This window comes from Anopheles merus, chromosome 2R, assembly GCF_017562075.2.
Source record: "Anopheles merus strain MAF chromosome 2R, AmerM5.1, whole genome shotgun sequence".
In the NCBI taxonomy this organism is placed as follows: domain Eukaryota; kingdom Metazoa; phylum Arthropoda; class Insecta; order Diptera; family Culicidae; genus Anopheles; species Anopheles merus.
The window spans coordinates 31,684,118-31,709,574 of NC_054082.1; the positions used below are offsets into that span (position 1 = coordinate 31,684,118).

The 25,457-nt window shown below is 47.3% G+C and overlaps 3 protein-coding genes and 1 long non-coding RNA gene across 5 annotated transcripts in view; 3 read left to right on the forward strand and 1 right to left on the reverse strand.

Annotated features, from left to right (window-relative positions):
• The first annotated feature begins 48 nt into the window (after positions 1 to 48).
• Positions 49 to 3,539, forward strand: LOC121589071 (presenilin homolog). Of its 2 annotated transcripts, none has more exons than XM_041907675.1 (8): positions 49 to 487; positions 630 to 895; positions 967 to 1,397; positions 1,478 to 1,576; positions 1,642 to 1,869; positions 2,070 to 2,261; positions 2,333 to 2,445; positions 2,523 to 3,539. In XM_041907675.1, exons 1-8 carry the CDS (start codon positions 347 to 349, stop codon positions 2,676 to 2,678), a joined length of 1,626 nt encoding a protein of 541 aa, XP_041763609.1. In that variant the 5' UTR covers positions 49 to 346; the 3' UTR covers positions 2,679 to 3,539. The 2 variants fall into 2 exon arrangements, with proteins under 2 accessions (XP_041763609.1, XP_041763610.1); XM_041907676.1 differs by having other exon boundaries at positions 1,642 to 1,818.
• LOC121589072 (splicing factor U2af 38 kDa subunit) lies at positions 3,514 to 4,798 on the reverse strand. Its single transcript, XM_041907678.1, has 2 exons — positions 4,616 to 4,798; positions 3,514 to 4,426 (listed from the first exon to the last, which is right to left on the reverse strand). Exons 1-2 carry the CDS (start codon positions 4,657 to 4,659, stop codon positions 3,724 to 3,726), a joined length of 747 nt encoding a protein of 248 aa, XP_041763612.1. The 5' UTR covers positions 4,660 to 4,798; the 3' UTR covers positions 3,514 to 3,723.
• Positions 4,799 to 5,093: 295 nt separating this feature from the next.
• The window catches only part of LOC121589161 (leishmanolysin-like peptidase), a 33,657-nt gene continuing 13,293 nt past the window's right edge, over positions 5,094 to 25,457 (forward strand). The window contains exon 1 of the mRNA XM_041907839.1: positions 5,094 to 6,374. Within this exon, the coding sequence (XP_041763773.1) occupies positions 6,120 to 6,374 (255 nt within the window). The 5' untranslated portion in view covers positions 5,094 to 6,119. The remainder of the gene's footprint in view (positions 6,375 to 25,457) is intronic.
• Positions 12,285 to 18,182, forward strand: LOC121589162. Its single transcript, XR_006004268.1, has 3 exons — positions 12,285 to 12,616; positions 14,349 to 17,115; positions 17,181 to 18,182. It is a non-coding gene; the product is annotated as an uncharacterized LOC121589162 (long non-coding RNA).

Here is a 25,457-nt window from a genome sequence, read left to right on the forward strand (position 1 = left end):
CCCACCGCTCCCGGAACTGTCAGCTGTCAAACGGTGCCAGAAAAGGTACAACCTGCTCTTTGCAGGCACATAATGGACAGATTGTAAAAATCACGGACTGTTTCAGATTTGAGTGTGTCGCAAAAATAGTGTCTTTGCCGTGGATACTCCTTTAAAATCTTAGATGACCCCAACTGTCCATTTCTTAAGAAGCAAAGCATTCAGCCGGCGGGTGAAGTAGCAGCACAATACAGCGCCCATACCAGGCTGTTTTATTATACACACACACACACTCTCTCTCTGATGTGAGCAAGCTGGCGGGTACTCCATAACAAACATCCGGACACTTTCTTCCACCGCCACTGTAATGGACGGCCATATCAACATCGATCATCATCATCAACCAACGGCAGCAACGGCACAGGATGCGTCCGATGGGCGCGGCTCGCGGAAACGCTGGCAAAAGATGCCCGCCGACGCTAGCAGCTCTCCACATCCGTCCTATGGGGTGAGTGTCGCCGAGAGGGCCCACAGAGCATTGTTTACACTGTACGGCCAGTGGCGTGAGTCATCGTCCGGAGAAAAAGGGGGATTGTACTAATTTGCATATTTTTTTGATCGATTATCTATTCCGTATCGCGTGTATCTAGACAACCGATTCCATCCCGCAAGTGACAATACGTGATACAAGCAGCCGTGGACGAGCGGGTCCATCGAGAGGCTCCCCTTCTGGCAACAGCTCCCGGCAGCGGCAACAGCAGCAGCAGGAACAGGAGCAGGCATTGAACGAGGAGGAAGGACTCAAATATGGTGCGCAACATGTGATAAAGCTGTTCGTTCCAGTGACCCTTTGCATGATGGTCGTGGTGGCCACAATTAGCTCGATTAACTTTTATACCATCAAGGATGTGTACCTGTAAGTAGGCGAGGTTGTCTTGCTGCCAACAGTTTGGGGTAATTTATGGTGCTTTTCATTTCCCGTTTCAGCGTCTACACACCGTTCCACGAACTAACGGACGACACGGGCACAAAGATATGGAATGCTCTCGCAAACTCGCTGATCCTGATGACGGTGATCGTCATCATGACCATACTGCTCATCGTCCTGTACAAGCACCGCTGCTACAAGGTCATCCACGGTTGGCTGATCCTGTCCTCCCTGCTGCTGCTGTTTCTGTTCAGTGGCCTTTATTTGTTTGAAATTTTGCGAGCGTACAACGTCCCGATGGATTGGTTTACGGCCGGGCTGCTTGTTTGGAACTTTGGTGTGGTGGGCATGATCTCAATCCACTGGCAGGGTCCGCTCCGGCTACAGCAAGGCTATCTGATCTTTGTGGCCGCACTGATGGCACTGGTGTTTATCAAGTATCTTCCAGAATGGACAACGTGGGCTGTACTAGCTGTGATATCAATTTGGGGTAAGCTGTGTAGTACTCACTAATGTTGGATTTGCTGATATTTCTTTGATATTTATTTTCGTTTATTTATTTTTTTATAGATCTAATTGCCGTACTTACCCCTAAGGGGCCTTTGCGAATTTTGGTCGAAACGGCGCAGGAGCGTAACGAGCAAATATTTCCAGCTCTAATCTATTCATGTAAAATGCACCACAAGGAACGTTTAAGCAGCGTGTGTATTAATGTGCTTTTTACCCCTTTGCAGCAACCATCATGTATTCCTACCTCGGCACACACACGGATCCGGATCGTGCGGCACCGTTGTCTGGCGAGCGGACCATCGGCACTGGGCCGGGTAGCGCTGGCGGAGGCAGCCGACAGGCTGGTGGGTACGGTGCAGTTAATAACCACGGCCCAACGCAACCCGGAGCAACCGTAGAAGGTATGCGGCTGGTTGCCATTCCCAATGATAGAACGCATGATTTGCCCAGGGGTATATGTTTTTTACGATTTTTGCCTGCCTATTATATCTGTGCATCTACATAATCGCTAAATTTCCTCCGTGCTGACTAAAACACTAACAAACACAGTACTTCTCTTGGGTATCAACGGTCTCCTTTCCCCCTCAATATTCTCATCCAAGTAGCTTTGAAATGCTCCTACTAACGTAACGCGATTCCATTGGTATTGCAGATCAGACGGCCGGCTTTACGCAGGATTGGGCGGCAACGGCTAACCAAAGAGTAACGAGGCGGCAAATTGAGGTGCAGGCCAACATTGCCAACAATCCGTCCCGGCCCGAGTACCGTACGGTCACGGCAGAGGCAACCCGCGCAGGACAGGATCCGCAGCTCGGTGGTGCTCTGTATGACCAGGCGGAAGAAAGTAAGAATGAAACAAAAAACAATGAATCAATGTATTATTGATCCCTTTTCAAACTGACTGACACATTGCAGGAGGCATTAAGCTTGGGCTAGGTGACTTCATTTTCTACTCCGTGCTGGTTGGCAAGGCATCGAGCTACGGCGACTGGAACACCACGATAGCGTGCTTTGTGGCAATACTGGTGGTATGTATTGGCGTCCGTCCACCGCAGACGAGCTGCTAATAACTCAAATCATGCTTCTTGTCTTTCCCGCCAAAAAGGGTCTCTGCCTGACGCTGCTGCTGTTGGCCATCTTTCGCAAAGCATTGCCGGCACTGCCGATTTCCATCTTTTTCGGGCTGATCTTTTGCTTTGTCACGAGCGTTATTGTAAAACCGTTCACGGAAGCGCTTACGCTGGAGCAGGTGTTTATTTAGTTAAAGCAGCAACACGGGGATAGGAAGTTGTAGGTCCGGTTTTTGCCGGGTTCAATGATTGGATTAGGGATTAGGCGCAACAAAACAAACGTGCTCAAATCCACGCCGAGCGGTGTTTTCTAGCATATCTAGCTCGTTTATTTATATCGTAATATTTTAATATCGTGTAATCAAAAAAAAACAACCCGAGAGACAGCGAGCGGCAGTTGGATAGTGAGAAAGTGTAGGTGAACGTACCGCCACTAACAAACACGTAACGCGTATTGGCTTAGTTAAAACCGGGATGCAAAAGTAACATGTACGCTAAACACACACACACACACTCGGTCCACATTATGCTTGAATTTGGAAATGGTCGTGCTGATCAGACTTAAGCGTTGCTTACCATTTTACACACATTACACGTGCATTTTGTATTTGGTGCGTCACATCCGTACGTGTTCGATCCATAGATGAATGTATCCTTTCTTGGATGTGTGTATGTATGAATGTGTGTGTGGATGTATCCCCCCCTGTCCTAAGACATTTTACACTTCATCCTGGCGATTAGGGGAATGCGTTGCATTTCTTGAATGCTCCATAATTGGTGTATTGATGTTTCTCTCTCCCGTCCTCTCGGAGGCATTTGAACTTCCCGTGGGCCCCTGTTTTGATGCGTAAAGGAGGAGACATATTTTGAAGAGTGTAATCACCCGGGAACTAGGGAGACACATGACTGCATACATAAAATTTGTACCATTTTAGAGCGGAGTATAATCGTTATGCTATTTCTTTTCTTTACATAATATACAAACCCGACATCAATAACTACTGACTGGGAATAAAAGAAGAAGAATAAAATGCAGGCATATTAGCGATTCATTTTGTCGCATGTATATGTATTTCTCTTCATGATCATTAATTACATTTCGTGTAGCATTATTTGTATCTGGACAAGTTGTCGGAAAGAGGGTTGCAATCATTCGCGATTAAACTAAATGGCGCAATAATTGTGTCAAGTTTATGAAAGGGGAAAAAGTCTACGACCGAATCATGCAGTCGGTGTTCAGTATCGCCCCTTACGCCCGTTATCGTTGCGATCGTTTTTCCTATCCCTACTGCGCGATCGACGGCGGTCGCGGGAACGATCACGACCACCTCCGATGCCGCCTCCGCCGCCCCCACCGCCACCACCACCACCGCGACGTGGTGATCGCGACCGAGATCGGGAACGTCCCCGGCGTCTCGAGTACAGATAGCGGCGCAGCTCGCGCGAGATCGGCTTCAGGTGCATGAAGTTGCAGAACCCGGACCGCGTACATTCGCCCATCTCGTACTGCCGACAGCACGCCTCGCGGAAGTCTGTCACCGGTGAAAGCTCCGAGTACACCGGTCTGCCGCCGAACCAACGGTTGTTCAGATCCTTGGCCGCCCGCTCCGCGTCTTCTTCGCGGCGAAACTTGATGTACACGTTGCCCACCAGATGGTCGCCCAGGTTGTCGCACACGTTCATCTCCTCGATTTCACCGTACTTGTCTTCGCACTCGACGAACACGTCCTCGAAAAAGTTGTCGTAGTGCTCCTGCATCTCCTCGTCCGACACGTTCGCCACCAGGTGACTACCGTCGGCCGATTTGGCCGAATTCTGGGGGTTCACGTAAAGGTTCTGCAGCAGGCAGGTTTGCGAGAAGGTCGGCTTGTTGTGGATGCGGGAGCAGCGATCTCCATGGCGGCAGGCACCAATTTTAAAGTAAAATGAACAGTTGACCCTGCAAAAAAAACAACGAATTGAATAAGCGTGTCTGTAACTGAACGCGCGAAACACACGCTCGTCCGCCGGCCTTCAGCTCCGATGGCGGCATTCCTGCCACAAGGAACAACAAACACGGCGACGACGACGGCAAGCGTTGTGGCCGGGTATGTTTGGGAGTGGAAACCGTGAAAACTACCGCACTTACTTGTCTTTCTCGGTACCGAAAATCGAGGCCAGGTATTCTGCCATCGTTTTCCGTCACCTTTTGGGTTGTGTTAAATGCTTAATATGCTAAAAAAGTTGTCCGAAAGCGCCTCAAACAAACGCAGCGAGGAAGACGCACACAAGCTGTTTTTTTCCTCTCTCTCGGGGGAACATTGAAAGATGGCGAAAGTGACAGTGAGCCAGTGAGCGCTGTCAAATTGGTCCAGAGAACATTCGACCAGTTTTCCAGAAACTCGAACTCTCAGTCGAGCAGTTCTGCGAGTGCAGCCAATTTCAGTTCGATTTAAAGTTTTTGATAAATGATAATTTGTTTATAAAAATGCAATTTCGTAGCGCAATTTATTTTCTAAATCAAATTATGGTTATTAAAAAAGCGAATTTTATTTCCCATCAAATGAACCATGGTTTATCGGATTCGCGTACCAACTTCAAGCCAGCTGTCAGGGTAATGTTTTTCTTGCTGTTTGCCCATTTCCACTGGTTCGCAACAAGAGAGAAAAACAAAGAGAAACCCACAGTTTCGCTGAGTGGGGCGAGCCGTGCGTGTACGTTAGTGTACGGTTCGCGAATTCTCATATCGATCGATCGCGTATGATCGGCCGCGGCAATGGCCCTGCATCGTCGTCCTGAGTGGTGGAACCGGCACCTGGGCTCAACATAAACGTTGCCAATGGAGGGGGGGAAGACCGAACCGACAGCATCCACCACCACACAGCGCTGGTTCGGTGCCGCTGCATCAACAGCACAATCGGATGCAGCTTGTACAGGCAAACAGCTCACAGCAGCAGCAGCAGCAGCAGCAGTACCGGTCTGGTTGGTGGTAGCGACGGTCCCTTCTCCGTGGCCTAGCGTGGAATACAAGTTGTCCATTCGCTGCGAACCACTTTCAGTTCGTTTTATGCAATAGAGCCGTACGGTGGTAGGAGCGCACGTACCCGGGAGTGCGAATCGAAAATAGTCGAACCTTTACCTCTTCCTTCGATCCGGGTGCAGTGGGCGGGGCGGGTTGTGTCCGTGCCCTGTGTTTCCTCACTCCTGCCGTTTCCAACAAGGGGTTCATCAGGTCCTGCCGACCAGTGTACGCGAATGTGGTGAACCGCGCGGGTGCTTGCCGTAGTGTTAGTGTATAAGTATCCTGGTGCGTCGTTCTTGTTGTGCTAGTGGTGCTTCGAAAGTGAGAGTTTTGCTAAAATTGGGTCGAACGGAATCGTGAAAAAAGAAGGCGCACGGGAAAGGGGCGCAACATAAATTTCCCTTTCATTAGGTGTTCGGTGCTGGTTAATCTCACCCTCACGGAAGGTGCAAACAACAACAAAAGTGGGCCAATTTTGTACAAGTGTCCCAAGTGTGTGTTGCTGAGCTGAAGAGTGTTTCGCCTCCTTTGATATATTTTGCTTGCGTGTTGTGCTGTTCGATGTAAAACGGAGGCAACCTACTGGGAGCGTAATCCTGTTTCGCGCAAAGCCTTTTCCACAACATCACAAATGTCACCGGCTTCGGCAGCGGTGCACGAGGAAATGGAAATGCGGCAATGTAGTGAAATCAATAAACGTGAGCATTGGCGGCGGAAAACCGGCGGCAGCTGGGTGCACGGACGACCCGCCTGCTCGTGGCTCGAACGGTGCGCAGCGACGGTTGCGACGGTCGGCCTGCTGTGGTTGGCGGTTGGCAGCACGCTCGCGGTGGCCAGCTCCGTGCACGACGGTCACTGCAAGCATCAGCATCCGAAGGCGCATGAGGTACGTTTGCCAATTGGTCTCCAGTTTGGTATTGTAAGAAACGACTTTATTGAACCGAATTGATAGGCAAACGATCTTTTCCACTGCGATCGTTTTGCATTTACGCTTTTGTTAAGCTTTGCTATCGAACATTTGATTGTCGGATGTTTCGTATTGTTTTACTCATGATGTCAATATAATTATTTAAGGAAGGATACGTATATCCACCAATATCAAAAAGCGGGTAGATATTAGTTCATATAATAAAAATAGTATGCTAGTAATAGTAAAATAGTAGTATGCAAGTCCGTGCTAAGAATAAAAGAGTGAAGAAATTCCAATAAATCACCATAGTTTAGTAGGTTTCCTTCCCAACAGTTTCATCAGCCGAGCCAGTTGCTTTGTTGCAACAGAAATCAATAATGTAATAATGTACCTCGGTGCCTGAGTGCGTCACCGAACTACCAAAAAGTACGTGCACACTTTGATCACTTAACAAAACCATCATCATCATTATGCAGACAGAGCAGCGGACCAGTGTGTGTCATGCCATGGCAATAAAAGTGCATAAAAAATCGAGCCTGTCTACAGTTCGCCCGAGTACACGTTGCCGAGTGCTGACGAAAATTTGTAATGAAAAAAATGTTGATTAAATATGCGTTTTCTGTACTGTACGATTGTATGCTTTCAACACCCAGCACAGTAATAATGCACACATTCTCCGAAAGTGTAAACACCTTGGCCTGCTCGAATCGGTTCGGAACGGTTCAATCAATTCGGGGCAGGCGGGGGACGGCTACTGGTTGCTAAGGTTGGTTGGCTGGTAACATTTTCTTACCAACCATCACCACCACCCATTGCGTGCTTGGACTAGACAAATGCCGAAAGGGGAAGGGGAGTTCGTTGAGCCTTTCGGGCTTCGCAACATACCCGCTAAATGTCGCCCCGAAATGCAATGCTGTCTGCCCATGCCTGACTTGCCCTGGGCATTGGGAGCTGAGGAATCGGCAGCAAGAGGATGGTGTCGATCATCGGTCGATCGGAATTGGTGTGTAGGTAAATTTTCACGATCAACCATCACCATCATCATCAACAACAACAACAGACACAAACACACGATCAGCAGCGTTGCACACAGCTATTTCGTTGCATTGATTTAGCCTAGCCCTCGGTTGGGCTTTTCTACATGCTTTTGGCGTCGGGTTTACAAAGTTAACGCCATCGACCGGTGTGGAAATTGTTTATCGCCGGTGTAATGTACCGTGCGCTCATCTACTGGTCAATCAAATTTTCACACCAATTAGGGGGATATTGTGAGCTAGGGTTTTTTTTTTAATGCTGAGCTTTTGTAGAAAAACGATTGAAAATTGATCAATTCCAATCAAATTTCGTTCGATGATGGGTGCCGAAACAGGTTGATATCAGCATTAGATAATGGGCTGAAAGCAGTTGATTATTCCTTTTTCTATTATGCGTTGCTGTACGGGCTGCATTAGGTATTATTGTTATTTAGTCTACAAAAAATTAAGAAAAAAGGTACATTTTTTATCAATCTTTTTTAAAGCATTTAAAGCATTAAAACCTTTGATGACTTTTTACATAAACTTGATATTGCTTTTGGAGCATCAAGTTGTTTTAAACCAAAAGTGTTCAAATAATCGCAATAATAACCGTACACAAATCCACTAAAAAGGAGTGAGTGGCAATGATTGATCGTCTCAATTCGATGCTAATGATAATCCGATCGTTGAACCCCTCTCATGTCAACGGATCGTTCTGTTCGAGCGCAAATGCTTCTCGAATGCTGCGTCGGCAAGAAGTGTCTAACAGGCGTGGTACGCTTCAACACCCCTCGACACTGTCCACCCACGCCGAAAGTCGGCAAAGAGATAAATTGTTACTAATTTTCGCATATCTACCTTTACCGGTCGACATCTCGACGACACCATCATGGCATGGTAAATGATGGATGAATCCTTCCCCATCCTTCCCCTTTCCTTCAGATTGTTTGTTTCAGTCGTTATGAGCGGTAGAATTGTACTTGCTGTGCAGTGTCTGTGTACCGGTTCTAGGAGTACTTAAAATTCTGAACGAAGGTGCCTAGCATGCCTCAACACGTAGGAACTCTTTTAGGGTTCAACTTTTGCGTTCCCTAGTTTAGGGATGGGTTTGAGGCAACGACGACGAGCTGCGCGTAGTTCATCGCGACACGCGTTTCGCAACCGCTGGCAGTTGAAATATCCGGGGAACGCGGGGCAAAATGGCACGGTTAACGATTTTGCTCTATATCCCATTGAATGAATCACTTTTCAGCGATGTTTTGATGACAATTGATGACGCAATAATAACCAATGTAAATGAATAAAATGAAATTTAAAAATTAACATTAAAAGTCGTGAAAATATGTTGTGCGCGGTAGTACACCAACTGTCAAAACACATCAAAACAAAGGTTTAAGCTGTTGCATATTAGGTAGAATTGTGAGTATAGAGATTTGAGTTTAGTATTACGGTGTTTTGTTAAATAATTTAGTAAAATGCTGGAATACTTCGATAATTCACGTGTTGTCAGTAATTTTCCTTGTATATATTTTAGCGATTTTTGCTTACACCACTGCTTCACCATTTTGCTCCTGTCAAAACATACCGACCTTTTTGCCCTAAGCTGGAACTACCATTTTGCCCCATAGTGAAACATTTTACAAATTTAACTCTATAAATTACATAAATTTAAAATGTTTACATTTTGCACGTAAATTATAGATAAATATTATGTGCCTGGATATTCTTTTTTTCTCTGATTATTTAATAAATTCTTAACACGATCAAAACTAGATCGTTTTGAGCAAAAAGGGCATTTGATAATTTATTAATTTTGTTATAAATAATGGGTTATGAAACGTTCATGGTGAGCTTTAAACATTGTATTTCGTGTTTTTTTTAATCATTACATGTCACCTGTTAATTTGCCAATAATGCAGATGACCATTTTGCCCTTCCTTCCCATTTTACTCCACGTTCCCCTACATCAATATTTACTACCACCGAGAGCAGTGCCGCTCCGCACTACAAGAAATGTCCATTTGTCGCTAGAATAGCACCTAGTTATAGGTGATGGAAGGGAGGAGGTCGACCAACGCAAATGAAAACCCTCCAAATGTTGCAGGCAAACCGCCTCTCCCCCTTTCACCTTATATGGTACACCGCCCACAAGTTCCCACAGCTCCACCTCCTCGTTGGCGATGAGGGAAAGATTCTCACGCTTGCACGGAACCCTAAAGAACCTTTTTTGTTTCAATTTCCCAGCCCCGAATCGTGGGACACGGAAATGGGACAATGTGGAGAGGTCATTGAGGGGCTCACTATTTAACGTTCACGGTCACGTTTTCAACGGTACAATCACTCTGTAAAAGCACCAATGTGGTGCGTTTTTTGGTTCTTGTAAACCAAAACACCCTTAAACAATTAAGCAAACCTTTCTTACCTGTAAGATTAGTCAAACGTGCGTCCATTATGCTATTGGCACCGGGGTTTTGGCGAAAGACAATTCCATAAAAAAATTGCTCAACATTTACAACACATCTCCGTGAATTGTTGCAGTTTAAAGGGCCCCACACTGCTTTGACGGTGCACAGCAGCAACGTTCTTGATGCCTTCCTTTTTTCTCACTGTGACGAAAGATCGCTTGTTAGATCGGCATGGCACAAAAACCAGCCCATTGTTTTCCAGTCATTACCTTATGTACTTCCTTTTTATTTTGTGGCAATTGCCCATACACGCGGCGGCAGTACATCCGTAGCGCGTAGCGCGATAAACAATCACTCGCGGAGGGAAGTAATAACATTTTTTTCTGCCAGTCACAATGCCAACAACGAACGCATCATCGCATCACATGCACTTCATCACTTCATCCCGTTTGACAACGTGCGAGAGGTTCGGGCCCAATGATGACAATTCCATTCCATACTAGAGGGGAGAGGAACGTAACGTGCATTGTGCTAGCAGCAAAATCGTAACCGTTCCTACACTGTTTGAAGTTGAAGTGTCAAAGGTCGGTAGACAATTTTGCCTGGCAATTGTGCTGGGCACCATTAGAACCTTCTCTATTTTTTGCCGCGTGTAGTAGTGCGACCGCCAGCCACCGTGATCTCCTGCGCCGGCTCGTGACGTACGATCACGATCGCGAGGATCGAACGCGCGGCAAGAAGCTTTAAAATATTGGGTACGAGAAATCGACGAGGTCGTCGGCTCGCTGATTCATCGCTCCGAGTGCTATCGGTATAAAAGCAAAGGGTGTAACGAGCATAAAGTAGGTCCGAAACGCGATCGCTAGTGGTATCAATTGTTCGCGTTCCGCTGTACTTTCGGTACAATTGCCTCAAATGTCTTGGAGCCTGTGGTGGGCGCCTGGGCTGCTGGAACCGTACAGCGCGGTGTGCAGGGTTTGGCAATAAATTTGCTAAATATTGTGCTGCGATGACAGTGCGCTACCTACCATTATGCTTGGTGGCCTGTGGCACGTGCTGGTCCGCCCAGAATAGGCCGTTGGACTACAGATCGGGAATGAAAGTTGACGGTAATTGTTGGTTACCATTTTCTACGACATTTACGTTTGGGGCATAGAGCCTTTTAGCAACATTTAGGCTCTACGTTCCGAATTTCATGTGATATGATGCTTCCAACACCTTTTTTTTATCAAGCTTTACCATCCTAAGATCTCTTCCAGTTGGTCCCAGGCCCTGTTCGCTGCAAACATTCTTCTTTTCGCTCTGAATACGATCTATTACTTTATAATGCTCGTGCCAAGAATGGCGGTACCACACCTAAATGGTTCGCTACGCGATCTGCCTGGAAGCGCGGCCATTCCGATCGAGTGAACCGCTCGCGCGCACCCAATGTTAAATCGAAACGTTTTGGCAACAACAATCTTGAGAGCGATTTTGTTTTGTTTACGCTCCAGATGAAATGTAATCCAGGCGGCGGATTAAAGCCCCCCGCGCGCACGGAACGACAGTTGGGGCGGGCGATCGAATTCGATACCGTCTCTCTCTCACCTGAAGCCGCACACCTTAGCAGAGTTTACCATAGACACGCGGGCCCCGGAGTCTATGCTGCTCCAAAACGCGAGCGGAAAACATGGAAAATACGGACTGGCTGCTCCACAAACTGCTCCAGCACACCGCGTCCGATTACTACTTCGCGGTCGCAAAGGCCAACATTGGTTTGTGTGCGGTTTTTGAGGAATTGGTTTGGCAAAAGGTTAACGAACGCCATCCGTGCATTGGCTGGGTGTGCCACCACAAGATGGGGAAAAAACCGACAACCAACCACTGGGTGACACACACTCGGGGTTTGGGTGGGCCACCGGGTCCGGGTGAGTGTAATAATAAAAAAGTAGCATAATTCCCGCATCGACCCACGGTGGAAAGTTGTGGCTTACGAGAACTGGCCCCTTTAGATTAAATCGGTTTATTGGCTTGCGTGGTGTGGCAATGTCACTGACCTACCGTAACAACTTGTGCATGAGCAGGAGAGCATCTCCGTACCAGGCCACTCGACTCGTTTGCCGGCTGTGTGTTTCAAGGTTTTGAAGCTCCCCGGGTGTCAGGGTGTCAACCACTCAAGCTCAATAATCGAACGCTAATGGAGAAAAATCGCCCATTTCGGCCGAAGATCCTCGCATCCTCAGGTGACCGTAATGTAGCCTGCCTACTTGTGCAGAGTGTGGTCGACTCCCAACCGAAACCGCATGTTCATAAATCCCCCCCTTCCCCAGGCAAACGCACAAACGCGCAAGAAGATGTGTGCGCGCGCGCGCAAAAGTGAAAGACCTTCATTAATGTGCGCGCACCATCGCCCATCCGATCGTTGCAGATCGCGGTACGGTCCGAAAGGCTTTGCTGCCATCGTCTTCTGCAGTCGGCGCCCGCTGTCGAGGAAAAGTAGGCGATGCATCTCAAGCAGGCCGCGTATTCGCCGTGGCAGTTGGCTGCTGCGGTCGCTTTCTCGCTTCGTCTCGGTGCAGCGATATGGCGATCTACTGCTATTGCACAGCGGATTGTTCCGCTGGAATCTAGTGTGTGTGTGTTTGTGTGTCTTTACCGGTTCGTTGGAGAAGTTGGCACCGCTAAATAGAAACCACATCGGCTGCTGGACGGCTGTAACTCTCTTCCGTTACAGTCCTGTGACGGTGTAATGGATAGAGCGTACCGCGCATACGACGGAGTCGTGTGTTTACGATCGCAGTTAAAAAGTGCGGCGGAGGTACGTAATTAACCTTTTCGAGGCTTTTCGACCGACGCTTAGATGTACGGGCTGTGTAAGGCGATACCTGAAATGGAAGCAACGGACACTAGTACATTATACCAATCGGTCGGCCATCGGCATGCATCATCGTATCGAAATGCAAACACGCAGTTTGCCATGACTTTTTCGGAAGTATCCGATGATGTGTGTTCCCTTCGCTTCTGAAGTGTTTCAGGCACATCTTCGGACGTACGGTCAGCATGACATTTGGTTTAAAATGCGTGTGCCAATGCAACTTCCCAAAGACTGAAGGCTCGAAAAAAGAACATTCGAACGCGTGTATAATTTTAATCATGGTAAGCCATACCATTGCGCACCGCATTAACAGAACTAAGAAACATCGGCACCTGCGACAAACTGTCTCTCTTCCGATACTCGTACAATCTAAACATCTTGACCGTAACCTCACGAAACCCTCCTTCTCCTCCAACCGAATGGCTAATCAACGCCAATTATTATTTGCATACAGAACTCGATTGAAGAACGCGCAATCGAGAGCGCACGCCAAGTGGGTCCGAAAACGGTTCGAAAGGGTTACGCTCTCTGGCACTGTGTGAACAGCAACAGTGTGTTGTTAAGCTCCGTTAAAACCATACCTCATCGTTTGCGAACGGCTTAACCTTGAGCGAAAAAAGGGGTTGCACTTGACATTAGCATCAACCCGCTATGAGTATAGGGGGTCGATGCTAAGACTGGCCGACTAAGTGCTGGCAGCCCACAAAGCACCAATAGACGGAACCCAAGGCTCGCTGCTGGTTGGTCAGAATTGAAGGTGGATCCACTAATTCTAGCTCCACGCACGTTGCGTGCAGACCCAACAGGTCAGAACCGCTGTTTATGCGTTTCGGAAGCTAACAGATTGCTGCTAAAGCGTAAGCACACAACCTGTGCGGTGTGAATCTCGCTGTAAGAGTAAGATTATTTAAGCTCCATGCCATGCGAACGCTTCCGAAGTAGCCCAAGTTACTACATGGGTCGCCCCCTCCCTTGCCGCAACCGTTAGCCAGTCTGAACGGGTGCTGTTCAACTTTCAGCTAGAGCGCAGGGCTAGCGGCTTCAGCAACCAGCTTCTCCAGCGTGTGGCGAATGGATTGTAACGGCGAACGCTGCCGCGAAGGTCACCACTGCCGTCTGGTTTGGTTGGGTGCTAAGAATCAGATCAGCGCGAACGAGGAACTTCGAGAAACTGTGACGCCTAACGGCTACAACTCTCCGACGTCGTACCGTTCCATTTGAACGAAGGGATAGATGGATGGACTCTGATCGATGGTTTCGCGCAAAGTGCGCAACCGGCCAGCCGTCCGGGGACAGGTGTGGCATCGAATGAAGCGAATGTGTTTTGCCGCCTGCTGCCTGCCGACAACGCGCGTTTGGTACGATCGGCTTCACTGTGCTAAACAGGATCAAGCACTAACGTGCCAAGGAAGTGTTCGGTGGGCATTGGAATGGAGTCGCTATTTAATTGATGCTAATCTAGTGTGAAAAAAAAAGAATCAACGGGAACAAAGTCGTTCCATAATATTGTACGTGGGTTTTAAGAAGAGGAAAAAAACATAGACCCGGACTTGATGAGAAAGGAATCTGATTTGCGTAGATGTAAGAGATAGGGGCTCTAGTTTTATTACGTATTACGAGTCCTGTATGTGATATGTTTGCTAATACTTGTCTCTTTTCTCCCGTTTACTTGCAGGTAATTGATACTAGCCCTAAAGAGGGGGCACAAAGAACCTGTTGAACATCGTCGCGAAAGAATTCTGTCGAGGGAGTGCCAGCCAACAACGCCACAAAGCCATCAAACAGTCATGATTCAGCACCGATGCATGGGAACCACTAGCACTATAGCGCTCGAGGAAGTAACCGTTTTGCGTCGCTTACGTCGTTTATGTTCACCACCACACTGTGCGAAGCGTACTGCTGGTAATCCTCTCCAGCCTTAATCTCGGTTTCGTGCATCGCCAACGCTTGGCAGGTTCCCTCTTGGCATGGCCCTTTTTTGCAACCAACCACCACGAACCGCTGTACTGCCGGCACAGCCAAAGTGTACGTGTCGTGACAACTTGCCTCAACGACACGCCTGCGTCATCGGGCATCGGGAGCATAATCAATCCTTTTATGTACACTGTCAGTGTGCTCGTCTGACCAGAGTGTGATTAATTATATCATCTATCTTGCACACATGATTGTGCACCCTGGAAGCCCCCCCATTAGAATAGCGTCGAATGTGGTGCCTACGACGTGCTAGACGGGATGAAAGCGCCAACGTCGCATGCATAATCTTATATTGCTATATTTATTCACGTGCTGAGAGCAAAATCAGGCCATGACTCACTGCGGCCATGTGTCTAGCGTCCTCTGTAATGAATGATTTCACTTTCATCGGAACGGGTCGAATGGTTTGTGTGGTGGCGTCGCGGTCGTCGCAGTAGAGAAAGTTTGTTTCCAGAAGCACCCACTTCTTGCTGAGGATGCCCACAAATTAACGTATTGTGCAATCGCGAAGCAAACGAGTTACGATGATGTGTTCATTATGGATGATTTTAACATTGCAGTGGAATGTTATAAATGGTTTTTAATGTTTGCCTTTTACCGTTCAGCACTACCGAAGAAGCATCGTGTGTTTGCAATGCTCATCACAATGGCAAATTTCGATGCAGAACGTACCTTTCACTATACCAATCGATACCCACACCCACCCGTTTTGTTTGTTTCGCCATTTTTTTTTTTTGTATCCACTTAACCCAAATGAGCGGCCATATTCCATGTGCCCAATTCTCTGTGCCACGGTGCGAATGGGTCGAGAGGATCGAACGCTGTCAAACTGCTCCTGCCGACCCAGACGACACCGTCCACTGCTCGCCGTGCCTAACGATCCATGCTGGTCGGCCGCACGTGATTCCCAACTCGGCATTAAATTTGTTTCGCACACTGCAACCGAAACACGGCGCCGTCCATCAAGCCGTTTGAGCGAACACGTGCTTTCAAAGCATTTACCCACCTCATTCCTGCTTGCCTGCATCCGGTGTAATAAAGCGTGGTGGCCACACTCGACGCGAACCCTCCCTTCGAAGCGAAACCAAATGCAATGAAAACAACAAAAGCGCTACTTTAAAACAACAGTGAGCCAGATAGTTGCACAGAAATTACTACACATACGTTTGCGGATGATATGCGCGAGGTACCGCCGGGGAAACGCAAACGGTACGCGCTTGTTTAAATTGAACATTACGCAAAGCAAAACGTGCGCGCCAAAAACCGTTCCGCCGCGCCCTCCCCAAAACTGAACTGACGGTGTATGCCGGCAGCCGATTTGTGACCAATGGAACGTAAACACCAGGCCCGAACCGTGATCAGCGTATGCAAACCCGATCGATGATTGCGTCGGTCAAATTTGCACGGCTCGATTGAATCAGTTGATAAATGTACGCTGCTTACCGTACCGATTATGTTCATCCGCGTCACGGTTTGACACCTCGTGTGTACCCTGGGGGCAAGGTGGTGGTGGTATTTTGTAAAGTGTTTCGTTTCCTTTTGTTGTTGCATAAAATGGTTCACTTTACTGTGAGCACATGTCACATTAAAATGCTTACCAAATTTAGTAACAATAGAATGTGTGCGAGTGTGTCCACTTTGCGTTATGTTGCGTTTCGCGTTACCAAGAATGTTCTACATTCCTTTGGCAATTGCGTTGGTGTTTTGCAACCGTTTGAGTACTATTAAGCGACAACAATGATGCATACGCGCAGTTTCGCAGATGTATGCTAATTGCTTCTGGCAGCGCTTGACTCATACATATGCCTCTCCCTTCTCCTGTTCTTTTTACCCCTCCCATCTAAAAAAACGGTGCTTAGTGTTCACAGCTCATTAGCAGCATTAAACACGTATTACGGCACGTCACGTCGGGCAAAATGTGTTTCAATGTCAGATGGACAAAAGCTTAGGGGCAGGAGAAGAAAAAAACAACAACAACATCACACTTTCAATTTCGTTCACTTTCCGTACGACGAACTGAATGTGTGCAAAGATAGAAAGAGAGATAGAGAGAGGGGATACCTGTCCAGAGTTGGCGGTTAGATTCGATTTGAGGGATTTTTTTCGTAAATTGTTGGTGGTAGCGGACAGTGAAGTTTTTTTTCCCAAACACAGTGGAACGGAAGGTTAATTATGCGCTTAGGCTTTCGATGTGTGCCACCGGTGAAAAGGTTTAACGAGACTCGCCTTCTACTGCACAAAACACGATGGGGGGCACCCTACGGTGTGACGGTTTGGAAGAGAAATTTCAGGGTTGTGTTTCGAGGTTGCTGTTCTCGTTTTTTTTTTTTGGTTCGTTCCAGCGGTAACCTTCGATTAAGCCCACACACTCACTCAAAATGCGCCCTTTTTGCTAGCAATCATTACTGACAAACGAGGATACCATTTAGGATCTTAGGTCTGTAGAGCTTCAGCACAGAAGACCAAAAGTATGTGAACAAAATGACTCGGAATAATGAGATTTGCTAAACATCTCGATCTTACTCAACAACAGGTCAATTATTCCACGCGCCCGTACCGATAAGGTTCCAGCGACGCTGCGCAAAAACTCAATTTGCATCACACCATCACCCGAACCGAACTGGTGCGACTCCTTCAACTGAGACATTAGGAAAAATAAGCACGTCTTCAAAGTGTTTCTTCTATCAATGGAGCTCGGATCAATTATGCAGTACATTCGCGTTCGGCGGTGATGGGTCTACCAAACCCCCGGCGCACTTCACACGCCCAGCGGTAGCCTGTCAAGATTGCTTCAGATAGTGCATACATTTTAGCTAAATACCTACGGCTACGGTTGGATGCATGTGGGCATTATCATCTCCTCATCGCTCATAACTGCACCTTCTCCCGTTTGTAGAGACGTAGATATCTATTATTTTCTCGTTGCCCTGCCACGGTAACGACCTCTGCAGCGACCGTCATATCACATCTTCCATATCGTCCGTTCCTTTACCGTTCGCTCGGAATTTCGGTTTCGCAAATGGCGTACGCTTGTGTTACGAACCGTGCACCAAACGATGGAGCTGCCGGTGGAAAGGCACTAAACAGTGCTCTTAGATTACCCATTCGATTCAGTTTCAGCAAGTGACGATGATGCGTGCTAAAGTGCGCCAGTTTGCAACAGTTTGCAGCGAAGAACGCCGTGAGAAGCTACCGCGACCTACCCGCTGCATTGATGGAGGCTGAGAAACGTAACGGCTTCTTCACATGTGAGACTGTGGGTTCACATGCATGTAGGAGAGTGGCTCCCACTTCGCTTCGCTGGTAGTTAACCGTTGCGTAAAGATGAATTGTCCGCGCGACCCATTAGCGGACCTTCACGGGGGTGTTTATGGTCGATTTCTTCAGAGAATCGCTGGGATGCTTTCGATCAGAAGCGGATTAACTCCAACCAACCATTCACCTGCACCGGGTGTACTGCTATTTAAGTTAAGCAAGAGTTTGCAAAGACCTTTTTTAAATGAATTAATAATAAAGTGCGGCATGTGCTTCATGCAAGAGCACCGATCCAGTGATCTCATACGAGTATGTGTTGCTGTGGTGTTTGGCGCAGAAAGTTTATATCCATCACTGAACCGTCCTCGCAAGTACTGTAATTATCTTAAACACACTATTCATTATTGCGACCAACAAGAAGCCCGTTTAACCGTCCGGTTGGATGGCCGGGAAGCATCGGAGAAAACCCGACGACCCGATGAGCCTTTGCCGATGATACAATCGATTACCGGCCACAGCCATGTCCACATATAGGGGAGGTCTACGAACTACTAGCGCGTGCGCCAGGTGAATCATTCATGCCGTCCATCCGGGTGCGTCCGGTGAAAGTGAAACCTTGATGCCTGTATGTGTGTGTGTGTCTGTGGACCCTACATGAAGATGACAATCCGCACCAATTAAACTCCAGGTGCAAGGTCAAACTACAACGAAAGCTTCGTCAATGGCACGAACGCTAGGAGATTAGCAACAGACGACGAACGCATGCTCCCTTGCTGGATGACCTTTTAGCGAGACATTTTTTTTGTGTATATTGGCCATCTGCATCCTGCCCTTAACACGGCGATGAAATGTTAGCCAGTAAACTTTAACGTAAACTAGTTGCATCGATTAATTCTTCGTAATCGAACAAAAAACGCCTACCTTCGTTTAGAGAGGCGGAAAGCGCTGGAGTTCCCAAATGTCACTTGAAACCGGATCAAATCGCTTCCCGAGTCGCTTTTCTGAGCCAGTCATCCGAGGTAGCAGCCGAAGAAGTGTAACCAGTTTGTCCTTTTTTCTTCTGTCAGGCGGTTGGGACATTACTGATGGAGCGGTTAGAAATTGTGCAATTGAAATAAATCATCATCCACCCGATCGAAAGTACCCCGGCGGTACCCGGTGCCGGTGGTAATCGATTGATTTAGCTGTGTTAGCGCAATATGTTGTCATCGTGCGTGCAGGCGATACCCCTGCCAGCCGGCGTCTCAACATTAGCCATGCACTCAACATTCCTGCCGGGTGTGGCATTGTGTGGACGGTGTTTCGATTAGCATACTAACCAGACTGGTCGCAACATCGCACACGCGGCCCGGGAGCTCGATAAGACCGATAGCAAGCATCACGCCATGAGTCGCGCGGTCATGCATGACCGGCGACCCGACTGTGGCAGTTGTGACACTCGGGGCACACATTATGCTTCTTTTAAAACCCCACTCGATAATAATGCGATGCTGCGCTGCAGTACAATGTATAGTACAAACAATCTTCATCACCACGTACGTCCCACAAACTCACGCAACCCACCCTGGCTGGCCGATGATGTTGTAGCCCTCCCCCCCTGCACACTACACATACATCATCTTCGATGAAAGTGAAATGTTCGGTTATTTAATAGCGCTGCCCCAAACGAGCGTGCGTTCAGCGTCTCAGCGTTTTGGGGACAGAGTTTGATTAGAGTTCCCGGGCGAAAAGCCACACACAGCCACACCGTGGGGCTAACCTTGATGTAATACCGTTTTAGCTGTGAGGAGAACCTTTCCCCTCAATCGAAGTGCGTTGCGATGCGATGGTTGGAGGTGTTTATTTGTGGGAACGATCAACGGCCCCCGAAAAAGGGGAAAAAGGGAAGTGAGTCGCTTGTTACGGGCAGGGCCACAAGGGTTACCTCGCCTGGGAAACTTTCCAGGTCGTTCACGAGCTGGCCCAAAGCTGTCAGAAAATTCCGGTTTTACTTCGGTGATGCAGAAAAGGGAGGCTTGGTGCGGGAGACACATGCGGGAACCCTGCGATATTATGCAACTTTGACCAACTTTAACACAGCCCTCCGGTTTGGGGAAAAAAGGGAGAAAAGTGCTTTTTTGGGGAGGAATTTCATCGCCTTTTTTGTGTACAAATTAGATTGATTCGGGAGTTCGAAGAGAAGGTTCGAAATCATGTCGTGAGGTATGTGGGTTTGGTTCTCTTTTGTAGTAAGAAAATGTGTGTCTTTCTTTTGCTATGTTTTCCAATTATGTTTCCCGTATTGATTCAATCCCAGTGTAAAGCTATGGGCCTTTCTTCCCTGCTGTGAACGTTTTTTTTTTTGATAAACTCAGAATTGATGTAGTTTAATCGGTATTTTTTGTCTACACATCAAGGTTGCTTAATTTACATCTCATCAAGCACATTTTACGGGATATTAATATTGAATAATTTTAATTTGTATTCGTTTTTTTGTTGGTCCCATTCTTTGGGCATTTAACTGTTCGCACAATGAGCTTCCTAAGCCGTTTCCATTTTATAGCCTTGTTTGCTGAAATGTGGAACAGATAAAAAGCTAATAATAAAAAAAAAGCTCGGAATTGGACCTACCTGATTCCGATTCCGTGTTGGGGAGCCAACTCTGGGGATGATTCCGAATCCTAAATCGATTCCGGAATTAGAATCTGAATCGACCTGGGAATCGCAATTTGCTCCGGAAATGGAATTATAATCGTAATTTGCTCTGGAAATGGAATCAGAATTGGAATTAGCTCCGGAATGGGAATCAGCACTTGTATTGAAGTAAGTTGTTTCAGAAGCGAAATTAATCCGGGAATCTCCATGAGAATCGATCGTTTCCAAGTAAATTTGGATTAATTGCGACTCTCAATACTTAGCATCATTGGACCCAAACGCCTAATCTTTTGGAGATGCCAAAACTGACTCCGATTTCGATTCTGATTCGGATCCAGTTCCGAAGTCGAATCCGGAGCCGATTCCGGAACCAGTTACGGAACCAATTCCGAAGCCGATTTCGGAACCAATTCCAGAGTTGATTCCGGGACCAATTACGGAGTTGATTCCAGAACCAATTCCGAAGCCGATTTCGATTCCGGAGCCGATTCCGATTCCGAAACCGATTCTGATTCCAGAACCAATTCCTTTTCCGGGAACTGATTCAGAATATACTACCCGAGATCGATTCCAGAAAACTTCATTTTTCCCATCACCAAAATGTAATCAAACAAGACATTTGCATTTCAATCGGTAACGGTAACATCTTTACGATAGGATTCATATTTTGTTGCTGCAATGGAACGTTTTATCAAAAATCGAATAATGGCTTTATTCGACTTTATGGTAAACAGAACTTAAACTTGCTTCCTAGGTAAATTAAGGCGGAAAAAACTGTTTTCCCTTCTTGGTTAAACATTACACAAATCGCGAACGGTCCTATGGAAAGCACCATCCTTCAACAGAATAGTGGCAGTAAGGGGTTGTGTGGAGTGGACGCCTGCAGCGGAAACCCATTACTCCCCGAGACTGTTAATCGATCGGTATGCAAAGCGCGCGAACAAGCCCCCCCCCCCTCCCCATTGGCAGCGTAACACACCAGCACAAAAGCCTGCGAACGAACGTGCGCCAATGTCTTCATTAGCGGTGTGGCGAGAGATATTGCACGCTGCTCATTACTGATGGGTCGGATGCATCGGCCAGCGACGGCTCCTCGTTTGGTGGATTGGTATGACGGAGGCCTGATGGGTTCGCACAGCACTCGATGCAAAATGTGGCCATTCAAATGAGTAGAGTTGGTGTTTTTGCTTTGTCCGCACGGTCCACAGCCGTTGCACACTGTCGAAGATGGAAAGTGTGCGGTTTTCTCCGCGGCCGTTGGAGGTTTGATGCGACCATTTGTTGCTAAAATCCGCCACCTTTCACTCGGGTGCAGCTCGGTCGCGCACAACCACGCGCATCACACTTCTCGCTGTGGCGCAGTCTCTCTATTATCGTAATCGTAAGTGGCCCGATGAGTGATGCGGCGGACGGTGATTAACTGCGTGCGATGGAGGAGGCTCATTACTCGTGGAGCAGGACGATGGCGTGCCCGTCAAGGGTTCAAGAACCGATCGAGAGCCGAAGAAACGCAGAAGTTTCTCAACGCTTTAACGCAGCGTGTGAATGCATGTGGGACAGAAAAAGGAGTAAAGCACACACGTGAAGGGTGCAAATGCACAACTTCGTCAAGGTGCAGCACTCAAGAAGCGAAGTGATGGGAAAGCACTTCAGACGATCGCACCGCAATGGTTAGAAGTCGATCCTAACGACCCCGCGCGTCCATGTCCGCATGTCCATGTCCTCAAAGTGTGTCAAACGTGCATGACGGGGTGAAAACATAAATAATAATATGGTCGACGAGGAGGTTTATGTCTTCCGACTGACTGACTGACTGTCTGACAATGTCACGATCTTTGTTTGCTTCCACGGACGGAGCATCGAAGAAGGGGAAGGAGAGTTTCAAAGATGCAAATAACTGACAGGACCTATCTTGCATGATGATTAGTAAGAACGGTATTGAGAGAAATACTGTATGGTTTGGATAAATGAATTGAAAGAAACTGTGTATGCTAATCAGTTCCTGGACCTTGGACCCTTCAGTTGTATTTTTTGTACACTAATAGTGTTCCATACATAGAATCTATTGGAGAAGGAATTAACTTTCAAAAACCATTCTAAAACTGTCCATAAGACTTTGCCATATACATGACCATGATCGCTATAATTAACTGAAAGCAATCATCATAATTATTCCTTATATCCGTGTTTATTAAACTAATGAGCTTATTTTTAATGTTTAATTTTCTCAAAAACCTTTTGTTCATTATATCTATTAGCATCTCGCATCATATTACAAACAGCTCGCTATTCAATGCTGGCGAGCAATTTTCACTGCATCCACCACCGGATCAGCACCTCACCAGCATGACTTCACCTAAAGCTTCTCAATCTTGAGCCTTCCCTTTCTCTCATGCGGCTGCACTTCACCAAAAAGCACTGCATCTAGACGAAGGTTTTGGCTTGCCAAAATTAGATTGTTTGATTTGATTCGATCCATTTCGTCCCGACTCCGTTTTCCACACACCGCGCAGTGCGCAGCAATTGCACAACCAAAGCGCGTGGCATGCGATTCAGCATCGTGAATGAAGCCTTTTCACAACCGCCAACGACTACGGTGGTAACGATGACGACGACGGCATAATGATGGACCCCGCATGGCCTACTGATTGGATCGGTTCGGTCAGATTATGAATGTTTAGAATCGAACATTATCCCCCATCTTCGGGTGAAGTAAGGAGCAATTGTGAATGAGATGGTCGATCGATCGGTCTCTCTCTCTCTCTCTCTTTGGTGCGCCGGTGTCAATCCAGCCTCCGGATATGCCTTACGAGGCCGTGTACGGGGGAGAGGTAGATGGTGCTAGTGCATGGACCTTGTGGAGCTTGCGATCGGTTGGGATTCAATTTTGGCACCAAAATGGCAGTGCATCATCATCTCGTCAGCGGGCGGCCGGGCCCCGGCTGAGGTCGGTTATGGCGTTACTGTGGGAACGCTTTTCATGTACGGTACGGTGGGTGGCGGTGAGGGTGGGAACACTTCCTACGGTGAGATGGTACTTGGCCAACGGTTGCGTAAGCGGTCAACCGAAAATTGTGCAACCAAACATCAAGAAAATTGTGGCCCAAAAGCTCCCCGTGCACGTGATTTGTGCTGGTTGTGTTGGTTGATTTTAAAGCTTGTGTCAAAAATCATAGCGTCAAATTGTGCTACGATGGTTTAAAACTAACCCATTGGTTTAAACAAGTCATGTAGGCAAATATTATTCATGCGATGATGAGTCTGAAATCGTGCCAGTGTGTTCATCATCACCATCATTTCCATGATGCCGCTATCTGCATGGACGCGGATGGATTTGTGTGAGAAATTAGCAACGATCCACAACGCTACGGTGTGGATGTCTGATGACCCACGCAACCCAGAAAACCTGTCCCAAAACTGTCCGCAAAATTACTTTCGCTCCGTTGTGCATGGGAAAGATGGTGATGGTTGGAGAAGGGTTATTTACACAGTTGTTGTGAAGCTGCCAAAACGGTCAACAGACACACACACACAAACACAAATACACAAATGCTACACAATCTTGCCTACTTGGATACGTTTCCACGGCGAACTGTGCGCTGTGTAGCGGGTGGTAAATATTGTTTTGAGGCAAACACGTGACACACGGCACGGCAGGAGAAATACGTTATTTGTGATTTTGTGAAGTGGAAGTTGAAGTTTGAGTCACAAGTAATGAAGAATGTATGAGAATTAACAACACTATTAATTGTAGGCAAAGAAAAATGATGCTCGAAGTGATGTTGTTTCCCTCATAATTTGTCTTAGTAGGACTTCATAGTAACACAAAATTCCCCCCAACGTACTCTCTCCTCCGTGCGCTTTTGCACTGGTGCATCTGTTGCAGGGCTTCGCTGCTGAACTTCGTTTTTTACCGTGTAACATGTGCCGCCGGACTTAATTGTAGGGCTTAAATTTATCGTGCAACCTGACGATGCAATGCCGTGCCCGTTTGCCAGTTCCACCCATTCCTTCTGGTCCAAGCTGTGGTGAGAAGGAAGGTACCGGTCGTTCACGGCTGGGCATGTACAAAAAGGGGCAAGCCCTGAGCCAAGGGCCGGAAGTTGCCGGTGAACAAGGCAAACAAATGCTAACAAAACGAAGCCAAAAAGCAAAACGAAGTAGTGCACACCGGAAAACAGCGCTGCCAACAACAAACGTGCCTGCTTGATGATAAAGATGCAATTATCCAAAGCACACACACGAAAGATGTAAATCACACCGCGGACGGCGGAATCGTTTATGGAGGCGGGTTTCTATTTACAATGTTGCTGTGTGTGACGGTGCAATACGTTAGATGGGGGGGGGGGGGCAAGTGCTGTGGTGATTGTTGTTGCTGTAACATAACACAATGCGAGAAGTGGTTGTGAGTCGTTGATGATGATGAACACATTTTCGGGCGTCGATAAACGTTTTTGGGGTGACGTAGGCCGCCGCTGTACGTACCCACCAGCCGATTGATGCGTAGCTTGCGCAATGTGAGAGCACTCGCTCATGTGCCGCTTTTCAATGTATATCTCACACTAATAATAACCACATCAGTTGGGTGGGTTAAAGAAAATCAATCAAAATCGGTGCGAGCTTTCTCTCCGCGGAGGGTGGCGGAGGGTTGGCTAAATGGTGGGCAGTCATAACAAACCAAAAGCTAAACAAAGATCTGTATGTTGTGGAGAGCAGGGAGATATGTTAGCGGATCTACCGGTTTGTTTCGGCTTCAGTTTTCGAATGCAAGGGAAATTAATGCAGTATGGCAGACGTTTAGGTTCAGCATAAGAAATTTAATCAAAAGTGTGCGAGGTCACTTAGACATGGGAAAATAGTAGCAAATTGCTATTTGTTATGCTCGTTGAATAGAATTGGTTTTTTCATTCAAATGTTTCAT

Excerpts from the sequence above, each read along its gene's own strand:
- LOC121589071 (XM_041907675.1), top strand. The coding sequence starts at position 347 with ATGGACGGCCATATCAACATCGATCATCATCATCAACCAACGGCAGCA. Across the intron at positions 1,398-1,477 it reads AGCTGTGATATCAATTTGGG|ATCTAATTGCCGTACTTACC; the intron begins GTAAGCTGTGTA and ends ATTTTTTTATAG. Across the intron at positions 2,446-2,522 it reads GCTTTGTGGCAATACTGGTG|GGTCTCTGCCTGACGCTGCT; the intron begins GTATGTATTGGC and ends CCCGCCAAAAAG.
- LOC121589072 (XM_041907678.1), bottom strand. The coding sequence starts at position 4,659 with ATGGCAGAATACCTGGCCTCGATTTTCGGTACCGAGAAAGACAA. Across the intron at positions 4,427-4,615 it reads TTCGGTACCGAGAAAGACAA|GGTCAACTGTTCATTTTACT; the intron begins GTAAGTGCGGTA and ends TTTTTTTTGCAG.